Raw genomic sequence first — 25,074 nt, 5'->3', positions numbered from 1 at the left:
CTCCTTTGTTTTTTGCCTGCCTTGGAGCATGAGCCTGAGGGTCAGGCATGTGACTTGACACACATTTGAGGACCTGCTGCAGCGCTCTCCAGAAAGAGACTGGCCAGCGCCATCTTCTCACTCTCCCTATGCAGAGCTCGAAAGCAATGCTTTTCAACCCATATGCCCCAAGAATGTTTAAAACATCCAATACCTAACTATTTAGTCAGGGGCACTGACCTCTTTTCCCTTAGATTGTCAAATTAAAGAAATGACAACAGCCAACACAATAGCTGTCTGGTGTGAATGAATCAAAATTTACCTATTTTTTTTTTATCAGTTCTGCCTAAAATATAAAATGTATTTTGGAGTGCTGCAGCATTTTAGTAGTTTATGTGCCACGAGATGAAAAAGGTTAAAAATCACTGCTCTAGAGCGTTAGTATCTCCCCAAGGGGAGCTTTTACATAGGTGTCTGGTGCCCTGGTCTTCATGGCTGCCATCCAGAGAGTGTCTCTTGAACACCTGGCCCTGGTGGCCAGGGAGGCCGGGGTTCCTGGGTCCCAAAAGACTATAAAAATTGGAGAGACACTTCTTGGCAGGACTACCACCCCCAGTGCACAGCACAGACAGCAGACTGAAACACAGCCCCGTCTTTCTGTGAAAGAGGCCTATTTGTACTGGAGCTTTGGCCTGAGGGGAAAGCTTTAGGTTGGCCCCCATACAGGGGCCTAGGGACAGACCTGCTCTCAGAGAATAGAGGCAAGTGCCCACCATCTTTGTATTCTCCCTCTGCTTCACAGAACTCATCATTATCTCCCAAATAGGAGCTTATATATTCATTTGAAACCCCAATTTTTGTAACTGCTATCCAGGGGATTTCCTGGCACTGGTGGTTAGCGGGCTTATGTTTGTAAATATATATAGTCCCATAGACTATATATATTTACAAACTTTAAAAATTGCTACCTGAAGATCAGGCTTTCAATCATCCTGAATCTTGCTGCTGACCAAGATCCTCTCCTTGAGACACTGACAGGTCTTGGCACACCCTCAAATTCTGGGAGCCATTAAAAATAAAATGGGCTGACCCTGGCCAGTTAGAGTGTTGGCCCACACACTGAAGGGTCATGGGTTCAATTCCCAGTCAAGTGCATGTACCTCAGTTGTGAGTTTATTCCCCAGCTCCAGTTGGGGTGTGTGGGAGGCAATCAATTGATGTGGCTCTCTCACATCAATATTTCTCTCTTTCTTTCTCCCTTTCTCTCTTTACCCCTCCCTTCTCCCTTCCCTTCCACTCTCTTTGAAAATCAATTTTAAAAATATGCTCCGTAGGGGTTAACAAAATAAATAAATGAAATGAAATTAGAAAGTGTGAGAGATAACCAAGAGTTAAGGCAGGGTTGAACAATAAGGTTTATCTCCTATATGAAGCCACTTTTTCAAGACTGAGAGCAATGGCTGCTTTATCTAATGCATGGAAACCACCACAGGCAGTCAGCAAAATGAAGGCTCAAAGGAATATGTTTCAAACAAAAGAACAAGACCTAAGAAAGATGGTTCATTCTCTATGAAGGTTGGCTATTAGGGACATAAAATTTATGAAGAGTCACTTGGAAATTTTGTGTTTCAATAAAGCCACTTAGTGATTTTTTCTAAAACCCACAACCTGACTGAACACTCTCCTTATTGCCATCATCAGCTCTCTGTTCCTGAATGTGTAAATGACTGGGTTTAGAAATGGAGTTAAAACTGCATCAAATATGGCTAGAAATTTATCCAGATGTGTTGAAGGCAAGGGCCACACATAGAAAAAAATCAATGGACCAAAGAATAAAACCACCACAATAACATGAGCTGACAGTGTACAAAGGGCCTTGGATGAGCAACCTGAGGAGTGTTTCTGAAGCGTGACCAGGAGGAAGACGTAAGAGAGAATGAGCAAGAAGAAAGCACCCAAGGAAATGAACCCACTATTAGCAGTGACCATGAACTCCAACTTATAGGTGTCTGTGCAGGCAAGTTTGATGAGCCGGGGTATGTCACAGTAAAAGCTGTCTACTACATTAGGCCCACAGAAGGGCAAGTTTACCACAAACGCCAACTGGGCCGAAGAGTGAATGAGACCAATAGTCCAGGAAACCACTAAAATCAAAATGCACAGTCGTGGGCTCATGATGGTCAGGTAGTGGAGAGGCCTACAGATGGCCACATATCTGTCAAAGGCCATGGAGATGAGCAGCACCATCTCAGTACCTCCGACAGCATGGCTAAAGAAAATCTGAGCTAAACAACCCCCAAAGGAGATGACTTTCTGCTTCCTGAAAAGATCACAAATCATCTTGGGAGCTGCAATGGAACAAAATATCATGTCAATTATGGAGAGGTTGGCTAATAGAAAATACATGGGGGCGTGTAAGTAAGGGTCGAACGTCACAGTGACCACTATGAGGAGGTTTCCCATCATACTGGACACGTAGAAAAGACAAGAAAAGCAAAAAAGAAGAAGCTGGATCTCCCAGGAGTTGGAGAGTCCCAGGAACACAAACTCAGACACCACAGAATGATTGGCTCTATACATTGACTCATTTGGTAGGTGCACTCTCCTGTTACCTAAAGGAAGAAAATGACACAACTCAAATTAATACAATTATATTAATACCCTGTGGGAAAGTGTATAAGTTTTGGAAATCAAATATTACCTGAGCATTTCACAAAAATCTAATAACATTCTGTTGGCCACTGTTGCTGTCATTACATATGACAGTAACTGAGTTGTCAGGTGGTCTTGCTAGCACAAGGAATGGTGAGCGATCTGGTGGACTGGTACCCACGGATGCACCTGATGAAACCATAAACAAAGGGCATTCAATATTAAATTGCTTTATCAGTTTGGTCACTGTTAACTATCCTCTCCCTCACATATTGGATAGGCAAAAGAGGACTATTCCCTGACAAAGAGACTTGTAAGATCCTGTGAGTCTGATTTTGCTCCTCAAGCAAGAAATTATCCTATTTTTATTTCCAAAAATATAATTAATTCATTAATATCCAAATCAAATGGTACCTTATGTCTAAGTTAATCCATGACCCACCTATACATCTACATTTATTTACTGTATTTAGAGTTGGCCACATGTCTATTTCCTCAAATGATTATAAACTACTCAAGGTTATAAATCATTGTGCCTTTAAATTTTTAATCCCATACAGTATCTTGCAAATATTAGGTAGTGAAAGAAATCTTTTAAATAAATGATGAGTTACATCAGAGGAATGGCAGTGTGAGAGATCCCCTTGGCCTGTTGCCTAGAAACTTCAACAAGTTTATCAACTATAACTCAAAAAATATCAACAAAAAATTCCCTGCTCAAGATAGAAGCACACCTGACAGACCCGTGCATTGAAGCACTTAATGGTGAGCAACTGCGAATAAATGAGGAGGCAACAAGGGAGAAGAGCCCAAACAACCACAGATGCAGCCCAGCAGCTTGGCCCAGAGAGGGGAGGAAGCTGGTGGTAGCAGGCTCTTCCGTGGGTCTGGAGCAGTGGTTGGCAAACTGCGGCTCGCGAGCCACATGCGGCTCTTTGGCCCCTTGAGTGTGGCTCCTCCTAAGCCTTACGAGTACCCTAATTAAGTTAATAACAATGTACCTACCTATATAGTTTAAGTTTAAAAAATTTGACTCTCAAAAGAAATTTCAATTGTTGTACTGTTGATATTTGTCTCTGTTGACTAATGAGTTTGCCGTCCACTGGTCTGGAGGAACAGAGAGTCAAGCTGGGCTCTCCAGCAGGCAAGCAGTGCAAATAGTGGCTGAGTCAGTAGAGAGGGCAAGGACACAGCAGAGGGACGGTGCCACAACTGTCTGCTGTTGGGCAATGATGTTTCAGACAAAGAAATGGAGCCACGGAGCTCTGCCACACTTTGAACTCCCAAAACTCATGTCCAGTTGCCCTTGGTATTAGGTCTAGGAGCACATTATCTGCAAACCAAAAGCTATTGCAATAGAATTGTGGTTTCCCTCTATGATTGATTCCAGGTGGGGCACACTGGGAGGACCCCATGGAGGCCCAGGGTCATCATTATAGTGGGGACAAAGCAAACCCCACACCCCCCACACCCCCCAAGCAGCACAACTGTACTTTCTGAATCAACGAGGCCAGCTCTGGGAGGTCACAAAGGTAAAAATCTTGTGATTCTGTGCCACCTACTGGAAAATAGTAGAATGACCTCTTCAGAGAAAACTGGTTGAGAAAGGTCAGCAATGCAATAGATGCCTAAACAGAGGAGACCAGCAAATACCACGAATAGCCATGGTAATGAGGAAACTCAGAAACTCAGAAAGAAAATGAAAACTCTCCAGAAAGCTAGTTGGAACACATGGAAATATGTATGTAAATGACTGAGAATTCAAGATTGCAGTTCTGAAAATACTCAATGAGATGTGAGAAAACAGATAGGCAATTCAAGGCACGCAGAAAACAAATTAATGAACAAAATGAATATTTTACCAAAGAGATTGAAGTTTTAAAAAAGAACAAATCAAATCCTGGAAATGAAACATGCAATTAAGGACATTAGCAATGAACTACTGACCTATATACTGAAAACTACAAAGCATTATTAAAAGAGATTGAAAATATAAATAATAAAATGGGAAAATATCTTGTATTCATGGATTGGAAGAATCAACATAGTTAAAATGACCATATTACCCAAAGTAATATACAGACAATGCAATTCCCATTAAAATCCTAATGTCATTCTTTAAAGAAATAGAACAAAAAAAATAAGATTTGTATGGAACCACAAAAGATCCCTAATAACCATAACAATCCTGACGGGGGAAAAAGCATAGCTGGGGGTATCACACTTCAAATTCTATTACAGAGCTATGATAATCAAAACAGCAAGGTAATGGCAAAAAGACACACATATCTATGAAACATAATTGAGAGTCCAGATAAAAAACCACACATATATGCGCTGATAATTTTTAACAAAGGAGCCAAGAAACACACCATGTAGTGAAGAGACTGTCTTCAGCCTGGCTGGTGTGACTCAGTGGTTGAGTGTTGACCTATGAACCAGGAGGTCACAGTTGGATTCCCGGTCAGGCACATGATTGCCAGTAGGGGGCATGTAGGAGACAGCTGATTGATGTTTATCTTTTATCATTGATGTTTCTATCTTTCCCTCTCCCTGCCTCTCTCTGAAATCAATAAAAGCATGTTTAAAAAAAAAAAAAGAAAGCCTCTTTAATAAATGGTGTTGGTAAAATTGGAAAGACATAAAAACAAATGAAATTGGATTATAGCTTGTCCCCTTGTACAGAAATTAACTCAAAATAGATCAAAGACCTAAATATAAGATCAGAAACAATAAATTACATAGAATACAGCATAGGTACTAAACTTATGGACCTTGGTCATAGAGAACATTTTATGAAGTTGACTCCAAAGGCAAGGAAGTAAAGGCAAAAATAAATGAATGGGACTATATCAAACTAAAAAGCTTCTGCACTGCAAAAGAAACTGACAACTAAACAAAGAGGCAGGATTGAATGAGATATTTGTGAACAATAGCTCTGACAAAGGTTTACTATCCAAAATACATAAAGAACTCATAAAACTCAACACAAAACAAACAACTCAATTAAAAAATGGGCAGAGGTGCTATAAAAAAGAAGGAACTTTTACCATTTTCAGCAGCATGGATGGAACTGGAGAGCATTATGCGAAGCAAAATAAGCCAGCTGGAGAAAGATAAATATCAGATGATCTCACTCATATGTGGGATATAATGATCAACAGAATTTGATGAACAAGAATAGATCCAGAGACAAATGGTAGGGGAGGGAAGGTTAGAGAGCAACCGAAGGACTTGTATGCATGCATATTAGCATAACCAATGGACACAGACCCTGAGGCAGTGGATGCTTGCCCAGGGTGGGAATGGCTGGGAGGGGGGGAGGTCAAGTGGGGTAAAGAAGACATATGTAAAACTTTAGACAATAAAAAAAAAATTTGACAGAGGACCTGAATAGACACCTCTCCGAAGAAGACATACAAATACCCACAAATATCCAACAGATATATGAGAAGATGTTCAAACTCACTAGCAATTAGAGAAATGCATATCAAAACTGCAATGAGATACCACCTCAAGCCTGTTAGAGTGGCTATTATCAACAAGGCAAGTAATAACAAGTGCTAGAGTGGTTGTGGAGAAAAGGGAACCCTCATTCACTGCTGGTGGAAATGTAGACTGGTATCGCCACTATGGGAAACAGTCTGGCAATTCCTCCAAAAATTAAGAATAGAGCTACCATGTGACCTAGCAATCCCTCTCCTGCATATATACCCAAAAACACTTATAAATATGTAATCTCAAAGATATATGCACCCCTATGTTCACTGCAGCATTATTCACAGTGGCCAAGACATGGAGACAACTGAAGTGTCCTTTTATAGATGATTAGATAAAGAATACTACTCAGCTATAAGAAAGGATGAAATATTGCCATTTACAACAACATGGACAGACCTTGAGAATATTATGTAAATGAAATAAGTCAGGCAGAAAAAACTAAGAACCATGCAGTTTCACTCATATGTGGGATATAAAACTGAAACTCATGGACACAAACAGCAGTGTTGCGGTTGCCCAGAGGGTAAGGAGTTGGGGTAAAGGGGGCCTAATATATGTGCCAGAGACCAATTCCAGCATGACAACAGAGCTGCATCTGGGAATGGCTGAAGGCATTTCCCCAAACCTGAATAGGGTACATTAAATTGATACTTGGCTGCCAGACAGCTAAAAGGCATCTTCATCTACATGTTATTGCCTCCTACTGGCCAAACACCTGAACAGCCTTAGGCTAATTCCCCCATTCTGACAATGTTTCTCTATACCCTTTGAAGTGTTTATCTCTGCCTCGCAGCCTCAGGACAAGTTGTGTTAATAAAAAGCATGGGGTCCTGGGGAGGAGGAGAACCTAAGGCCTTAGACTTAAGACCTTAGATCTTAGCTCCTTTAGCTAAGCTCCTCTGACCCCCAAATGCCTTTCAAAATTATATCTCGTCTCCGGACTCTTTACTAGTCTCTGGATTCCTATGACATCTATGCACAGCCCTTTCCAGATTCCTGAACGCTTCTTGGTGCTGGGACAAGAACCCTGGCATATATGGTGACTAAAAATGAGTTGACTTGGATGATGGGCAATATATAGATCTTGTAACATAGAAATTTACACCTGAAACCTATTTGATCCTATTAACAATGTCACCACAATAAATTTAATAATAAATAAGTAAATAAATAAATAATAATTGTACTGATTCAACTCAATTACTGTCAGGTCCTATTAACTCATTTCCTTAAATAAACATTTATCAAACACCTACTATGTGCTAGGAAATAGTCTAAGCACTACCGATAGAGCCAAGAACAGAAGTACCTATCCTCTTGGATTTACATTTTGGCAGGAAAAAAAAGATAATTAAAAATTAAATACATAGATATATAGATGTCAGTTGATGATTTCACTATGGATAAAAATAGGCAAAGGAGGGGAATAGGGCAGTATGGGGAGTGCTTTTATAATAGAATTGATGAGAAATTTTTGCTGGTAGATTGATCAGAACGCTAAAGAAGGTGAATGAGCAAACCATGAAGGTTTGGGGGTGAGGATATTCAGGTAGAGATAACAGCAAGACAAAAGCTCTGAGGTGTGCATTCACTTGATCTTTAACCAGAGTTTTTGGGGGATGGAGCAAAGGGAGTGCTATGTGTAGTAGGGCCTTATGAGCCATAGGACTCTGGTTATTATTCTGAATGAGATAAGCAATTGGAGTTTGAACAGGAGAACAACAAAATCTGTCTTACACTGTTAAGAGATCACTCTGGCTGCTTTATTGTTAATACACTTAAAACTCTCAAGGATATAACCAGAATTATTTTTGCAATAATCCAAGCAAGAAATGATGGTGACTTAGAGGAGGGTGATAAAGGTAGAGGTAATGGGATGTTATACTCTGGATGGATTGAGATGATGCATGGTGACATTTTCAGGGCTATAAATAACCCTCACATTTAGAGATTGTAAAATAGTGCACATCATGCAGAGCTTTAATAGGAAAATAAAAGAATTATGAAAGGTACTAATACAGTAAATGTACATTTGGTCACCAAATTCAGTAAGAACTCTAGAATAAGGAGGCATTTTAAGCTTTAAGATGGGAGTCTGTGGGAAATAAAAAGAAATCATCTCTAACACAGAAAGTAGAAAGCTACAGGACTCAATAGTGCAAATAGTAGTACCAGCTAAAATGTTGTTATAACCCAGTAGGAATTATTATGTGAAGATAACAAAATATTCTCTATTTAATTTTTTTGAAGCTAAGTCATTGACCTCTCAATACAACCTCACCAAAACACATCCAAAATTGCAAATAAAGAGCAAAATACTAGAGCTAAGCATATATTAGTTTCTATATTTAGCCAGAAAAAAATACCAACTCAGTACTGTCAGACCTGCATGTACCAAAAGACAAACTGTCTCTCTGTTATGGTTGGCTACCCTGGCCAACTTACCAATGGCAGGCCAGATTGCACTTGGGCAAAGATGCAGATATAGCTCCTAAAGCATACTTCAGCCACTTCTACAGTGAATGGCGGATGCTACAAGGAAAACGTTCTCCTTCTGTGTCATATGCATTCATTCTGCCAAGACATCTAGAACTGTGATAGAAAACTATGTGTAATCTACTGAACACCCACAAAGATGAACACTGCAATATTGCAGGCAAATGTCAGATGTACCACTATTTAAGAAGTTTCTTCTGCATATCTAAAATGTTAGGCAGAGAAAAATTGAATCCTCCTTAGCCTCTCTTTATAGGTTTATAACCAGGGTAAATTAAAAGTGAGAAATATTTATCTCTGAAAGAGCTAAGAATTTTCAATACTATAGTAAAACTCTGCTGTCATTGACACCTACTAATTATCAAAACTTCAGCAAAAAGACAATTTCAAATTCCTCCCACTCCTACTCATGGCCAATAGATAAAGATTTCTTATAATCAAAGTTTTATAGGACCAAGTGAGGAGCAGGAAAGCATTTGAAGCAATAGTCAGATGATTCCTTGAATACTAGAACATACAGAACCATGGCATTCCATCAACACTCTCCAAAACCTGAAGCAAGATATGCTTCAATCTAGAATTTAAGAGAAAACAGCATTGGAGGGTCAATAAGTGAAATGATGTAAGCAAAGGAAATGTAATGGTAAGGGACCTATATTATCTGCTGTATGAGCAAAGCAGTACAAATGTCTCACATCCAGTAAGATTTAATGGAACATTGTTTAACTGTTGCCAACCTTTGTTTATGGCATAAACTACTAATATATGAGTAATAATAACCTCATTTAAAAGTAATCAAAAATTTTTATTAAAAAGGCATACATAGGCCCCCCCAAAAAATTTTTTTGTTGAGGTGATTGCATATTCCAGTTCTTTGCATCCTGATCTGCATAACAGCTCATTTTTAATATTTTATATTTAATAACTACTTTCTTTAAAAGAATTTATATTAAATATCTCTACAAGTCATTTCAACAGAAACTACATGGTAGAAAAAGCAACAATAAAGTCTAATTAACTATTTTGGCTGGATAATTTACCTGGATGAGAATCTGTCACATGAAATACCAAAACAAATCAATCATGAATTGTGATGAATAGTTTTCTGATATGTGTTATGTCCTTTTGGGATTGAACCAAGAACTGCTTTCCAGAAATATATTAGCAATGACCAGAGGTAGGAGCAAAGACAGAATATATCCAAAATATATCCCCAGTATGTGCACCTTTCTTATAAGACTTATCAAAATGCATGGAAATAGGACCTTCTCAATCTCTCTCAGTAAGCCAGTGTTCTTATTAAGGATGCTTGTGGCATGTCTGGGGACATTTGGCAATGTCTAGAAACATTTTTGGTTATCACACTGGGAGGATCAGGATTGTTACTGGAATCTAATGTGTAGAGGTCAAGGATGCTACTAAACATTCTACATTGCCCAGGATAAAAGTATAGCCCCCAACAACAAAGAAGTATCTAACCCCAGATGTCAATAGTGCCAAGGCTGAGAAGCCCTGCATTAAACTATATGTTTCTCCAGGGAAAAGTCAAAGTCTTTCATATTATTCTATTCCTCCAGGTTCCCCAGCACCATTCCCATCATACAGTGTGCCTCTAATTAGTGCTTGTTGGAGGGGTGAATGAGTAAGTGGATGGATGGATGGATGGATGGATGGATGGATGGATGGATGACTGGGTTAAGAGATGGAAGAATGATGAATAAATGGACAGACAAAAGATAGGTAAGAATAAAACAAAGGAAGAAATATTTCTAAACAATTGCTAACAAGTCATTTTTATAAGCATTATGAGCTAATAATGACCACACTTCATAAAATTGTAAACTTTATGGAAGAATTCATTATCTCTACACACACACACACACACACACACACACACACACACACACACACCATATACCTAATGTACTCCCTAATTTGGTAGTTAGAATTAGACTTTCTCTAGGCACCCACGTGATACATCTTGGAAGCAATATACTAATGTACCCAATCTTAAGCAGTAAAAATTACAACTCTTTCACATCCTTATGTAAATTACTTTTTCTTATCACTTTTTGAGAGTAGTGGCTAACACAAATATAGGTATTTAAGCCACTGGGATTTTAGATAGTATAAAAAGCCAAATAAATTTGGAACAGTATAATAAGCCTAAAGGAGATGCATCAAAGTTTTGGATAAAGAAACAAGAAAAATATGGAGTCTAAAAATGGGTCCGATAATCTAAAAAAGGGAAAGAAAACAAAGCAAAGACCTGAATACCAAAACACATTAACATGTATATGGTTTGCATTTTCAGGGTTCCAAAAACAAAAGTGACTCCTGGTTGAATACACAAAACTAGATGAAGGCATCTACCAGCCCCCTGAAAGAGTGATATGAGCCAATTTTTGCTCCAAGTAGATTGAGTATGTTCTACAAGAACATTGAATCTTTTGTTCTCCAGGACTTTTATTTACCACCAAACTTTTCTTAATTAAAGGCCATGAAAGTTATAATGATTCTAACATTCACTCTAAACATTGTCATTTCTTTTTCAGACTTACATGGATTTGGTCAGTCCCCCAGGAGAGATTCTCATTTATTTTCAATTTTATAGTTGAAGAAAGTAGAGAGAATTAGTGTGCTACTAATAAACCTACAGAAATAAACCAGTAAGTATGTAAACGAATTTCTGGCCTGGCATATATAATACATCAGCTGGCATATCTAAATCATGAATAAAATATACTATTTGAGAATTCAGTACCTCTGTTTAGCCATTCTTATGCTTTATCACTCTAGAGTCCAAAACGTTTCTCCTGCTTCCAACTGAACTCTTTAGTTCTTTATTTTAAGTCTATATCCACTTGTCTGTTGCTCTGTGAAAGTAAAACAAAGATATTATTAAGAACTCTTTTAAATAAATCCTTACAGTACTTGATTGAATTAAGTAACCACATTTGTCCCTTTCTTCTTATGATCAATTTCCATATTCCTAGATTCCTAAATTTGTTATTTTCTTCTAACTTAATTTGACATTGTGGTGGCCAAAAGTAGATATGAAGGAAAAAACAACTAAATTCCCAACAAATAAAGTGTTTTTTTCTATATAACAGTCAAAAATGACGGTAGATATGTCAATAGACATGCAGGTGGGGTCAAGTACATTCTCAGGAAGACACTTTACCAGTCAATCCTTCTCCAAACTCTGTGTGCATCATTTGGTTCTGGTCTCAAGAAATACCTGAAGTGAATTTCTTCCTTTTTTAGCTTCTCTGTAAATACAGAAATAAAATAGAGTAAGTGGTCTTAATTTCTAACTTCTGTGAATTATTAATTTCCCTTCAGTCCAATAAAAAAAAAGTTAATGAGATAAAAAGTAAGTAACTCTTTTTCTAAGTCATCATTTGAAACGCCAAATCCCTTGCCTATGCTAAAGGCATTGCACTGTGCTGATCCTGACTCTCCTCCGTAGCTTTAGTTTTACCCTGGAAACCTGAGCCACACTTCTAGCACCAAGTAAAAGTAAAAGTCAGTTATTTGCTTTTCTCAACAATCTGTATAGCTCCTTATATGCTCCCTAATGTGATCTGTTCCTTTTCCCTACATTATAATCTACCTAACCACACCAAAATTTAATTGATATCTGCAAATGAAGTTTCTATCATTAACAATATTTTTCTGAAACTGAACTGAATATAACAATTCAAAATTTTTTCCTGTTGTTATCTTGACTTTTCATCTTTCCACCTACCTGTTCTTAAACCACAGCATCTTCAGAGAAGTAGAATACATTGATAACTGAGCTTCTGCTTATACCAATACTATTATATAAAAAGTTGAAAATTTTTTAAAAGGCAATTAATTGACAGCACTGGAGAATAGTAATCCAGTCCTGCTGCACAGACTGGATTTGCTAACTTAGCTCAGGTGGTCAAGGGAATTGTCCCTGGAACCCAGTCAGTTTGGTAAGAACCACTGAAAGGAAAATCTTGTAATGAGTCACTGGAGATGAAACAAAACGGAGACTGGATGTTTTAAGAGCATCTCCTTTGACAATTTTACCTTTCAATTCTAGATTCACTTACTGGTGGTTTAAAATGAGGCAGAATACCTGGGGAGTGTGAAGACATTTAAACAAAGTCATGTGGATTTTAATATAAATTTCAATAAGGTTAAGCACACATAAGCTGAAGATGCAGGAGAAATTGCTTAAGCATCTTTCACATTTATAAACAATGGCATGGGTGAAAATAACAGGGTGAATTGTTATTCATGTTGGGTGTCAAGGTAATTGAGATCTCAGGGGTGAGGAGGAGCCAGCATGGAAGATAAAGAGGCATTGAGAATGCTTCTAGGAAAAGGAACAGCAGATCAGGCCTGGAGGCAGGTAGGAGTTGTGCATTTTTTACCTTCAAAACCTGCTCAAAGCTCTCCTTTTCCAGAAACCTCCTAGTATTGACCCCAGTGCATATCGATTCTTCCATATCTTTTTGGCATTTTCAGGACCCCCATCCAAGAAAACCCAGCAATAAAATGTGCATAAAAATAAAACCAATGAAATATTACTTTATTTTTTAAATGATACCTTTACATTGAATAGATGCTTACAAAAAAATGAAACTAGGCCACCTTCTTATACCATTTACAAAAATAAACTCAAAATGATGAAAGACTTAAATATAAGACTCAAAACCATAAAAATTCTAGAAGAAAACATAGGCAATAAAATCTCAGACATTTCTTGTAGCAACATTTTTTTCTGGCACATCTTCTCAAGCAAGGGAAACAAAAGAAAAAATAAATAAATGGGACTACATCAAACTAAAAAGTTTTTGCAAAGAAAGCCATCAACAAAATTAAAAGACAATCCACTGAATGGGAGAAGATATTCACCAATTATATACCTGATAAGGAGCTAATATCTAATTTTATTAAGAACTTATGCTATTCGCCTCACTATGAGCGGGAAGCTGCTTGCAGGCCTCTCCTGGGGCTGCGACCCGGAGCCAGGATACCAGAAGGGCCATCTGTGAGGAAGTTTCACCATTTGGTCTCCCTCTTTGCGGGGTAGCAGGTGGTCAATACAGGGGACAGCAGTAAGAAGCTAAACCCTGCCAGCTTCCAGTCCCTGTGGATCCAGGACACACAGGTCCATGGAAAGAAATTATTCCTTAGATTTGATCCAAATGAAGAAACCAGGTCTGGCAACAACCCACTGCCAGAACCTCTATGAAAAGGAGAGAGGAAGGAAGAGGTTGGGGACCAAAAGCAGACCTTGGGCCTTGCCAGCAAGGAAATCTCAGACCAGTCCTCCCATTCCCACAGTGGAGTTAATGGTTCAGAGTGTTTGGGGGGAGACAGCTCTGCAAGAGGTGCTGAGAAGTGGCTGTAGGTTGGTCCTGCACTTTGGCAGTGGCGGCTTCCCGGCATTTTATAATTTTCAGATGTCTTGCAGCCCAGTGCTCCAACTCACCTCTGACATCTTGTCTGAAAAGTCCCATCAAGGACAAGCCTTGGAAACTCTGGGCCAGGAGCAACCTGTCTGATATACACTGTTGGACCAAAGATACTTCTCAGGCTTAGGGAACATCATTAAGAATGAAGCCTTGTACAGAGCTGGGATCCATCCCCTTTCTCTCAGTTGACTCCTCGGACCTCAGCAACTTGAGATCCTTGTGGATCACTTGGTGGAATTCAGTACAGGCTGGCTTCAGGGTAAGCTCCAGGGAAGACAGAATCACACACAGATCTACCAGAAAGAGCAGTGCCCTGCTGGGCATCAGGTCAGGAAGGAGGCCTTTGGCCCTCCAGGTGGCTTCCAGGGGCTCACCTGGTGGTGCCCACAGTGCCAGCATAGGCTGCCACCCAATGAGCCAGAGCAAGTCCAGCTTTCCTAAGACACTCGGGCCCCTTCTTCACAAAACCTTGCCCTTCAGGGGCCATGATGCCTGAGCATAGAGAAATGAGATGTGGGCAAGGATTTGACTAGAGGCAGGAATTAGAGGAGAGGTTGGGTCAGGAGGATATCGGTCCTGTTGATATTCATCTCACTGAAGTTACGTCTAAAGCAGAGTTTTCACAGGGTTAGATTATTTTTTTCAAGTGTTGGTTAATTCTTCCTATCTAATTCTGCCATTGTGAAAGATAATAAAAGTTATGTTGACATTAAGAGAAAAGCCTCCCAGAACAACAGTAGGGTAATGAAAATATAAGTCTGTGAAAATAGCTGTGCCCCAACATGGCTGTTTGGTTTGTTTTTGGTTTTGAAACATTGGTTAGTTTTAAAGCCCTCCATTTGAGAATCAGGAACATGGAATTGTCTTTCTTCATCCCCTGGAGAGATCCAAGGATGAGGATGGAGTAGCACAAGGTTCATGCTCAGTTTCAGCCTCTTGCCTGGGTCCTTTCTCATGGAATGGAGATACCAGGAGAAGGGGTGGGGGTGACCCAGGAGCTGGATACCTTTCTGGTGTACCCTGTGAGCTTTAGAACAGACCAATTTTTTTCCTCCTAAGGTGATATATTTGTGACCATTGCTATGTGAAACCAGCAGGAATCAAAGGTTGTGGAGACACAGCATAAAGGTGTTAGCAACAGCTGGAAGGCGGAGACAAAGAAACAGGACAAAACTGTCAATGGAGGATATTGAGTTCAGAACCACACTTTTAAGGTCTCTCAAGAACTGTCTAGAAGCTGCCGATAAAGTTATTGAGATCCTCAAGAAATCCAATGAGACCCTCGATGTTGTGATAAAGAACCAACTAGAAATTAAGCATGCACGGACTGAAATAACGAATATTATACAGACTCCCAACAGCAGACCAGAGGAGCACAAGAATCAAGGCAAAAATTTGAAATGCGAAGAAGCAAAACACCCAACCAGAAAAGCAAAATGATAAAAGAATCCAAAAATACAAAGATAGTGTAAGGAGCCTCTGGGACAGCTTCAAGCGTACCAACATCAGAATTATAGGGGTGCCAGAAGATGAGAGAGAGCAAGATATTGAAAACCTATTTGAAGAAATAATGACAGAAAACTTCCCCTACCTGGTGAAAGAAATAGACTTACAAGTCCAGGAAGCACGGAGAACCCCAAACAAAAGGAATCCAAAGAGGACCACACCAAGACACATCATAATTAAAATGCCAAGAGCAAAAGACAAAGAGAGAATCTTAAAAGCAGCAAGAGAAAGAAACTCAGTTACCTACAAGGGAATACCCATACGACTGTCAGCTGATTTCTCAACAGAAACTTTGCAGGCCAGAAGGGAGTGGCAAGAAATATTCAAAGTGATGAATGCCAAGAACCTACAACTTTATCCAGCAAAGCTATCATTCAGAATTGAAGGTCAGATAAAGAGCTTCACAGGTAAGGAAAAGCTAAAGGAGTTCATCACCACCAAACCAGTATTATATGAAATGCTGAAAGGTATCCTTTAAGAAGAGGAAGAAGAAGAAAAAGGTAAAGATACTAATTATGAACAACAAATATGCATCTATCAACAAGTGAATCTAAGAATCAAGTGAATAAATAATCTGATGTACAGAATGAACTGGTGATTATCATAGAATCGGGGACATAGAAAGGGAATGGACTCACTATTCTTGGTGGGGAAAGGGGTGTGGGAGATGCGGTAAGAGACTGGACAAAAATTGTGCACCTAGGGATGAGGACAGTGGGGAGGTAAGGGGAGAGGGTGGGGTGGGAATGGGTGGAGGGGAGCTATGGGGGGGGGGAAAGAAGAACAAATGTAATAATCTGAACAATAAAGATTTACTAAAATTAAAAAAAAAAATCAACAAAAGACAAGTGCTGGAGAGGATGAGGAGAAAAAGGAACCCTCTTGCACTGCTGGTGAGAATGCAGACTGGTGCATCCACTGTGGAAAACAATATAGCATTTCCTCAAAAAATTAAAAATGGAACTTCCATTTGACTCAGTAATAACACTTCTAGGAATATATCCCAAGAAATCAGAAACACCAATCAGAAAGGATTTAAGCACCTGTATGCTCAAAGCAGCACAATTTACAATAGATAAAATTTGGAAACAGCGTAAGTGCCCTTCAGCAGATGAGTGGATTAGAAAACTGTGGTACATCTACACAATGGAATACTATGCTGCTGTAAAAAAACAAAAATAAAACAAAAAACAAAACAAAAAAAACAGCCTGGATGGACTGGAGAGCATTATGCTAAGTGAAATAACCTAGTCAGAGAAAGATAAATATCACATGATCTCACTCATTTGTGAGTGGAATATAATGAACATCATAAATTGATGAACAAAAATAGATACAGAGGCAAAGAAGCATTGAACAGACTGTCAAACTACAGCAGGAAGGTAGGGGAAGGTTGGGGTGTGGGGTGATCAGCCAAAGGTCTTGTATGCATGCATATGAGCATTTCCAATGAACACAGATACTAGGGCGGTGAGGACATGTGTGTGGGGGGGGGGCAATGGTAGGCCAATGGGGGGAAAAGGAGACATATGTACTATTATTTGTAATACTTTAAACAATAATATAAATAAAAAATAAATAAATAAATAAATAAATAAATAAATAAATAAATAAATAAATAAATAAATCCTATATAGTAAAAGGGTAATATGCAAATTGACCTTAACAGCAGAACGACTGGGAATGACTGGTCACTATGACACACACTGACCACCAGGGGCAGACGCTTAATGCAGGAGCTGCCCCCTGGTGGTCAGTGCACTCCCACTTGGGAGGAGCTCTGCTCGGCCACAAGCCAGGCTGACAGCTGCCAGTACAGCGGTGGTGGTGGGAGCCTCTCCTGCCTCCTCAGCAGCATTAAGGATGTCCAACTGCAGCTTAGGCCTGCTCCCCGCTGGCAAGTGGACATCCCCCAATAGCTCCTGGGTTGCCAGAGGGATGTCTGACTGCCAGCTTAAGCTCAATCCCCCTGGGGCGGGCCTAAGCCAGCAGGTGGTCATCACCCAAGGGGTCCCAGACTGCGAGAGGGTGCAGGCCAGGCTGAGGGAACCCCCCTGCCTCCCCCCCCAAGTGCACAAATTTTTGTGCACCTGGCCTCTAGTAAATAAATAAATATAAAAATGGGCAGATGAACTGAAAAGATATTTCACCAAAGAGGACATACAGAATGCCAATCAATAAACATATAAAAAGATGCTCAATATTAGTAATTGCCAGAGAAATGCAAATTAAAACCACAATGAGATATCACCTCATTCCTGTTAAAATGGCTATCATCCACAAATGACAAGTGTTAGCGAGGATGTGGAGAAACGAACATTCATACACAGTTGGTGGGAATGCAGACTGGTGTAGCCACTATGAAAAATAGTATGGAGTTTCCTCGAAAAAGTAAAAATGGATCTGTCTTATGACCCAGTAATTCCACCTCTGGGGATTTATCCAAAGAAACCCAAAACGCTAATTCAAAAGAATATATGCACCCCTATGTTCATTGCAGCATTATTTTAAATAGCCATGATATGAAAGTAACTCAAGTGCCCATCAACAGATGGGTAGATTTTAAAAGCTGTGGTACAAAAAATAAATTAATTATTTAAAAAGTGTGGTAAATATCTGTCCAATTTTCCCAACACCATTTATTGAAGAAACTATCTTGGCTCCATTATATGTTCTTGCCTCCTTTGTCAAATATTAATTGAGCATATTGGTTCGGGCCGATTTCTGGGGTCTCTATTCTATTCCATTGATCTATATGCCTATTCTTGTGCCAGTACCAGGCAGTTTTGAGAACAGTGGCTTTGTAACACAGCTTGATATCTGGTATTGAGATTCCCACCTACTTTGTTCTTTCTCAGGATTGCTGCAGCTATGCGTGGTCTTTTTTTATTCTAGATGAATTTTTGGAGAGTTCATTCTAGATCTGTGAAGTATGCCATTGGTATTTTAATGAGAAGTGTGTTGAATTTATAGATTGCTTTGGGTAGTATGGACATTTTAATGATGTTGATTCTACCAATCCATGAACACGGTATGTTCTTCCATCTGTTTATGTCTTCCTCTATATCTTTTTTCAATGTCCTGTAGTTTTCTGAGTAGAGGTCTTTTACCTCTTTAGTTAAGTTTATTCCTAGGTAGCTTAATTTTTTTGGTGTGATGGTAAATGGGATTGTTTTTATAATCTCTCTTTCTGAAAGTTCACTATCGGTGTATAGAAATGCCTCAGATTTCTTGGGGTTAATTTTGTATCCTGCTACATTGCCAAATTCATGTATTAAGTCTAGTAGCTTTTTGATGGAGTCTCTAGGGTTTTGTATGTATAATATCATGTCATCTGCAAATAAGGACAGTTTTACTTCCTCTTTTCCAGTTTGGATGCCTTTTATTTCTTCTTCTTGCCTAATTGCAATGGCTAACACTTCCAGTCCTATGTTGAACAGGGGTGGTGAGAGTGGGCATCCCTGTCTTGTTCCTGTTCTTAGGGGAAATGTAAAATTGGACAGATACATGCAGGAAAATGAAACTAGACCACCAACTTACACCATATACAAAAATAAACTCAAAATGGATAAAGGACTTAAATGTACGACGGGAAACCATAAAAATTCTAGAAGAATCCAAAGGCAACAAAATCTCAGACATATGCCGAAGCAATTTCTTCACTGATACAGCTCCTAGGGCACTTGAAACTAAAGAAAAAATGAACAAATGGGACTACATCAAAATAAAAAGCTTCTGCACAGCAAAAGAAACCATCAACAAAACAACGAGAAAACCCACTTTGTGGGAAAACATATTTGCCAATGTCATATCTGATAAGGGCCTAATCTCCAAAATTTATAGGGAACTCATACAACTTAACAAAAGGAAGATAAACAATCCAATCAAAAAATGGGCAAAGGACCTAAATAGACACCTTTCAAAAGAGGACATTCAGAAAGCCAAGGGATATATGAAAACATGCTCAAAGTCACTAATCATCCGAGAGATGCAAATCAAAACAACAATGAGGTACCATCTCACACCTGTCAGACTGGCTATCATCAACAAATCAACAAACGACAAGTGCTGGAGAGGATGTGGAGAAAAAGGAACACTCGTGCACTGCTGGTGGGAATGCAGACTAGTGCAGCCACTATGGAAGACAGTATGGAGTTTCCTCAAAAAACTGAAAATCGAACTCCCAATTGATCCAGTGATCCCACTTTTAGGTATATATCCCCCCAAAATTAGAAAGAACATATGCACCCCTATATTCATAGCAGTGCAATTTATAAGAGCTAAGATTTGAAAATAGCCTAAGTGCCCATCAGCAGATGAGTGGATTAAAAAATAGTGGTACATCTACACAATGGAATACTATGCTGCTGTAAAAAAGAAAGAACTCTTACCATTTGCAACAGCATGGATAGAACTAGAGAGCATTATGCTAAGTGAAATAAGCCAGTCAGATAAAGATAAGTATCACATGATCTCACTGATTTGTGGAATATAATGAACAACATTAACTGATGAATAAAAATAGGTCCACAGACACAAAATCATTGAACAAATTGTCTAACCTCAGAGGAAGGCAGGGGAGGGGGAGCTTAGCGTAGGGGGGAGTTGTTAAGATATCAACGAAAGAACTTTTATGCATATAAGCATAACCAATTGACACAGACAATGGAGGAGGGGTGAAGGCCAGGGCTGGATGGTGGGGGCAGCCTGGGAGATGACATTGGGGGTAAAAGGGGACATATGTAATACTTTCAACAATAAAGAATTTTTTTAAAATTCATCAAACTGTACATTAAAAAATTAAATAATAAATGGAATGAATACAGAAAATCTAATTTACAATTGTGTAAAGCATTTTTATAAACAAAAGGTAATCTATTTTTTCCCTCTCATTTGTCTCTTATAAGATCTGAAGTGGTTACTGTGCCTCAGCCCATTTATAAAACACTGGCACAAGTCAGGATTATGGAATTGATAAAATCAAGAGGTCTTGAGAGACACTTACAGGGGCATCCAGTGCGTCTTAAAAACTGATTCCATCAAAACTTGATTGGATCCACCTTGTTGGTTCCCTCATTCATGAGTCAAATAAGTGACACATGATCATTTTATTTTAGCCTTGTTTTTAATTTTTAAAAATTACACTTTGACTACTCTGAAGGTCCCACCAAGATACCCAAGTAGACTCGCTTTCTAGAGCCAGTAGTAAACTATTTCCCAAGGAATGCAACTCATGGATGTTTAAAGCCAAGCATGACTCTTCTTGGTTCCCATACTGAAACATCACTAAGACTTTACCTTCATTGACACCCTGATCTACATTTTGTTTTTCTGCTTGGTTGGTATTCTGTTTTATGTGTTTGTTTCTTTTCTTGGCCAACTTTGTTTCCAATCCTGGTTTGCACAGGTCTAGGTTATTCCTCATTAGTCACAACTGAGATTGTGCATTTTGTTTTGTGATCTAATCATTGTTAATCTCTCTGTGGTGGGACCTATTCTCTATCAGATGACAGATTATAGACATTTTGGTTTGTTAGTTGGCTTTTGCGGGGTTTTTTCAGTCTTTTTGTCTGTTTCTATTTTTCAATCTGTCTTGTTTCCATTGGAAATAGAGATCCAGTGTGAGATTTTGTGTATCTATCTATACTTTTTAAATTTTGTAAATCTGAGTCTTGATCTGTAGCTGAAGTTCTATAACTAACCCTAGTATTTATGTGTATGAGTGTGAAATATTTTCCTAATTCAAATACGTATTAATAAATTAAATATAGAACCTCTTAAAGGAGTTCTGTTAGCATTGCTTTATGGAGATTAGTAAGTAATGACTTGAATCTAATATTCCCCAAATTTCCAAAACATAAAGGAAACTGAATTACCACTGTTTTATATATGCCATCTTTTTCAGATAAAAAATTCTCATATAAATTATGGCTTAGCATTTTTATATGAGAATTCAAATAATCAAAATTAATTTTTGGACAACTGAATGGTTTGGTAACATTTTTAATAAAATAGCCATAGATCTTCTCCCTGATCTTATCAGAATGTCATATAAAGCAAGCATTTAAAATTACCAAAAATATGTAAAATTATGTGCTCAATCAACTGTAATTATAATTCTGACAGTTTTATAGTGAGTCCACTGAAATATAACTTCTAAGATCCTTAGCTATTTTAAGATTTGGGTTTAGTGTTAATAAAGTACTTTGTGGAAGTTTGTTGGATAATCTATAATAATAAAAGTACAATATGCTAGTTAGACCAGATGTCCTTCCCAATGACCATCCAGACGAAGCCGAGGCTGCAAGGGAAGCCCAGGCCCCAGGTGCCTGAGGGAAGCCGGTGACGGCAGCTGGGGGAGGAAAGGCCTACTCTTACACAAATTTCATGCATCGCGCCTCTAGTTTTTAAATAAGATAGAGTATGAAAACATTGGTCATGATGTATGTGTGTGTGTGTGTGTGTGTGTGTGTGTGTCTTTACTTATACCCTTATAGAATGTCTATATCATTGGCTCATGTTAGTAAAGTGTTCCTTTTTGCTACTTTAAGCATAATGTTTACTGCCTTTAAGAATGCATAAATAGGATGTTGGTGGCAGTATGGGGTTATATTTCTGAGTGTTCCTGAACTTTGTTAGTCTACTGAAATCATTATGACAGACAATTCTCAATTATTCACCTTTAGGTTGACCAAACTTTAGTCAGGTTCCTCTGAGCCCTCTTGTCCACTAGGCCTCAACCTGGGGCTCATACTTGCTGGACTGGATAGCTCACTTTTAGCAAGAATATTACTAAATCAGTTTAGAGAAAAACCTCTCTTTTAATATCAAATAAAATTTCTAAACCCCTACCCTTGATATCTGATCTCTTGGCCTGCCTCAGCAAGAATCATGTCAATTTAACAAGTGTTTTCCCTATGCTTAATGTCTCCTCTTAGTAATTTCCCATCCACCAACACACCCTTTCAATCTGCTCTTTGGGTATAAATTCCCACTGCTCTAATTGTATTGGGAATTGAGCCAGTTCTATACTAAGGTCTCTTTTCTCCTGTTACAATAGTTCCTAATTAAAATCCATTTTTACTACTTAACTACTATCAGAATACTGTCTGTGAAATAAAAGTTAGTTACTTTAGTTAAAGTCATAAAGTGGATCATTGAGACTGTTCTAGAAGTAATTATAACCAAAAATTAAGGTTGACTATGGAAAGTAATAAGATATGATTTTGTTTATCAAGAGGAAAAGGATAGCTTCATCTTAACATAAAATGTCTGGTTATTCCAACACCTGAAAGAGGATAGTAAAAAACAAAACCCAATGAAGATAGAAAGCTATAGAAGGTTCAGGAAGTAAATTCTGTTTGCCTTAGTATCTGAAAAGAAATAATGATATATGTTAATATTTTGGCGATATTTGCAAAGCTCGGCTTTGATGTGTTTCTTTTTAAAAACTCAGAAATGCTTTACCACAAAACAATATATTGAAGAAAGACTGAAACTGGGTTTTATCTCTGTTATAATGACATGACAAATTTATCTTGGTGTAATCTTAGGTAGTAAATGCTATTCTTTATTTTCTGTGTAATCTTCCAAGTTAGCAGAGATTCTTTAGTTTACCAAAATTATTTGTTGTGTCTTATGCTTACTATATTCTCCATTATTTTAAAATTATAGTTAATTGCCTATGAAAGAGCTAAAGTTCCTAGGCAATTAAATATATTTGCACTCTGGTCAATAGGTAGCTATGCTACAACCATCTTTTTCTCTACACTACTGTTATAGGTTGATATGTGTCCACCAAATAAATATGTTAAAATCCTTATCCCCAATACCTATGAACGTGACCATACTTGGAAATATAGTCTTACAGTATATGCAAATGTAATCAATTTAAAATGAAGTCATACTGGATTAAGATGGATTGGAATACATTTCTCTATGTTCTGAAGACCTTAAAGGAGTATGCCCTTTTGTGTGTTTCCAAAAAATATTTCATATAAACATTATTCGTTAGAAATTTGGAGTCAAGATTATTAAAATTGTTGGTTTACAAATACTTTATGTAACTCTCCCCTTTCAAAAATGAATGTCCCTCCCTTCTGAGTGAGAAACAAAATAGATTCTATATCGGTGTATATAATAAAATTAAAGAAGAACAAACAAGATCTTCTCTCTGAGTTTGACCATCAATAATAAATATCAACAATCAATGAGGGCTCTTCAGAATACAGGCATAGCTTAAGAGATCTTCCTGTAATTCACCAGCTGTCTGCATACTCTCCCCATTGCTACTTTCATTTCTTGATTCCTGAATGTGTAAATGATAGGATTCAGGAAAGGAGTGAGAACTGCATCAAAGATGGCCAAAAACTTATCCAGATGTGTGGAGGGAGATGGCCACATATAGAAAAATATCAAAGGACCAAAGAACAGGACTACCACTGTGATGTGAGCTGACAGTGTGGACAGAGCCTTGGATGAACCAGCTGAAGAGTGTTTCTTAACAGTGAAAATGATGATGATATAGGAAATGATCAGCATGGAGAAGGAGCCAACAGAGATGAATCCACTGTTAGCTCTGACCATGATCTCTAGTTGGTAGGTGTCGGTGCAGGCAAGTTTGATGAACCGAGGAAGGTCACAGTAAAAGCTATCCAGAACATTAGGACCACAGAAGGGTAATTTTACCACAAATGCCAATTGAACCATGGAGTGGATAAGGCCAGTCATCCAAGCAGCCATTAAAAAGAAAATGCACATTCTTGGGCTCATGATGGTTAGGTAGTGGAGAGGTTTACATATGGCAACGTATCTGTCAAAGGCCATGGCTATGAGCAGCACCATCTCCACACCACCAATGACATGGATGAAGAAGATTTGAGTGACGCAGCCACTAAAGGAAATGACTTTACGCTTTCTGAAAAGATCATAAATCATCTTGGGAGAAGTGACGGAAGAAACTCCCAGGTCAATGAAGGAGAGGTTGGCCAACAGAAAGTACATGGGGGAGTGTAAGTGAGGGTCATGAATCACAGTGAGCATAATGAGGGTGTTTCCCATGATGCTTGCCACATAAAATGTGAAGGCGAGCACAAAGAGGAAAAGTTGGATCTCCCAGGAATCCGTGAGTCCCAGGAACACAAACTCTGACACTGCAGAGTGATTCGCTCCATCTGTTGGCTCTGTCGGCATTGCTACCTGAAAATGTAAATTATAATAATTATGTAATAAATTAGGGGGGAGATCAAAGTTATGAAAGCCTTTATCTACACTAGCATTAAAACTGACCGAATATGCCCAGGGCCTCTAAAATGTGACCACAGAGAAATTGGTGGCTTTCATGTGGAGTTGTTCTCTACTACAATGTTGTTTCTGTATTTAATACCCTCTGTTTCTTCCCAGTATTGGTGCCATAATATTAGTCATAACATGAGATGGTCAACATTAATAACAGGAATTCAATCGCAAATATTTTTATTTTTTG

At 38.5% G+C, this 25,074-nt stretch overlaps 2 protein-coding genes and 1 pseudogene across 2 annotated transcripts; 1 reads left to right on the top strand and 2 right to left on the bottom strand.

The window, feature by feature from the left end:
• Positions 1-1,620: 1,620 nt before the first annotated feature.
• Positions 1,621-2,559, bottom strand: LOC132221124 (olfactory receptor 4F6-like). The gene has a single exon (XM_059675106.1). It carries the CDS (start codon positions 2,557-2,559, stop codon positions 1,621-1,623), a length of 939 nt encoding a protein of 312 aa, XP_059531089.1.
• A 10,390-nt stretch (positions 2,560-12,949) lies between these two features.
• LOC132226795 (endonuclease 8-like 2) lies at positions 12,950-14,525 on the top strand (annotated as a pseudogene).
• Positions 14,526-23,828: 9,303 nt separating this feature from the next.
• LOC132221039 (olfactory receptor 4F3/4F16/4F29-like) lies at positions 23,829-24,782 on the bottom strand. Its single transcript, XM_059674997.1, has one exon. It carries the CDS (start codon positions 24,780-24,782, stop codon positions 23,829-23,831), a length of 954 nt encoding a protein of 317 aa, XP_059530980.1.
• Between the last annotated feature and the right edge of the window lie 292 nt (positions 24,783-25,074).

This window comes from Myotis daubentonii, chromosome 1, assembly GCF_963259705.1.
Source record: "Myotis daubentonii chromosome 1, mMyoDau2.1, whole genome shotgun sequence".
In the NCBI taxonomy this organism is placed as follows: Eukaryota; Metazoa; Chordata; class Mammalia; order Chiroptera; family Vespertilionidae; genus Myotis; species Myotis daubentonii.
The sequence above is the reverse complement of the archived record's forward strand: the minus strand, read 5'-3'. Positions and strand labels throughout refer to the sequence as shown.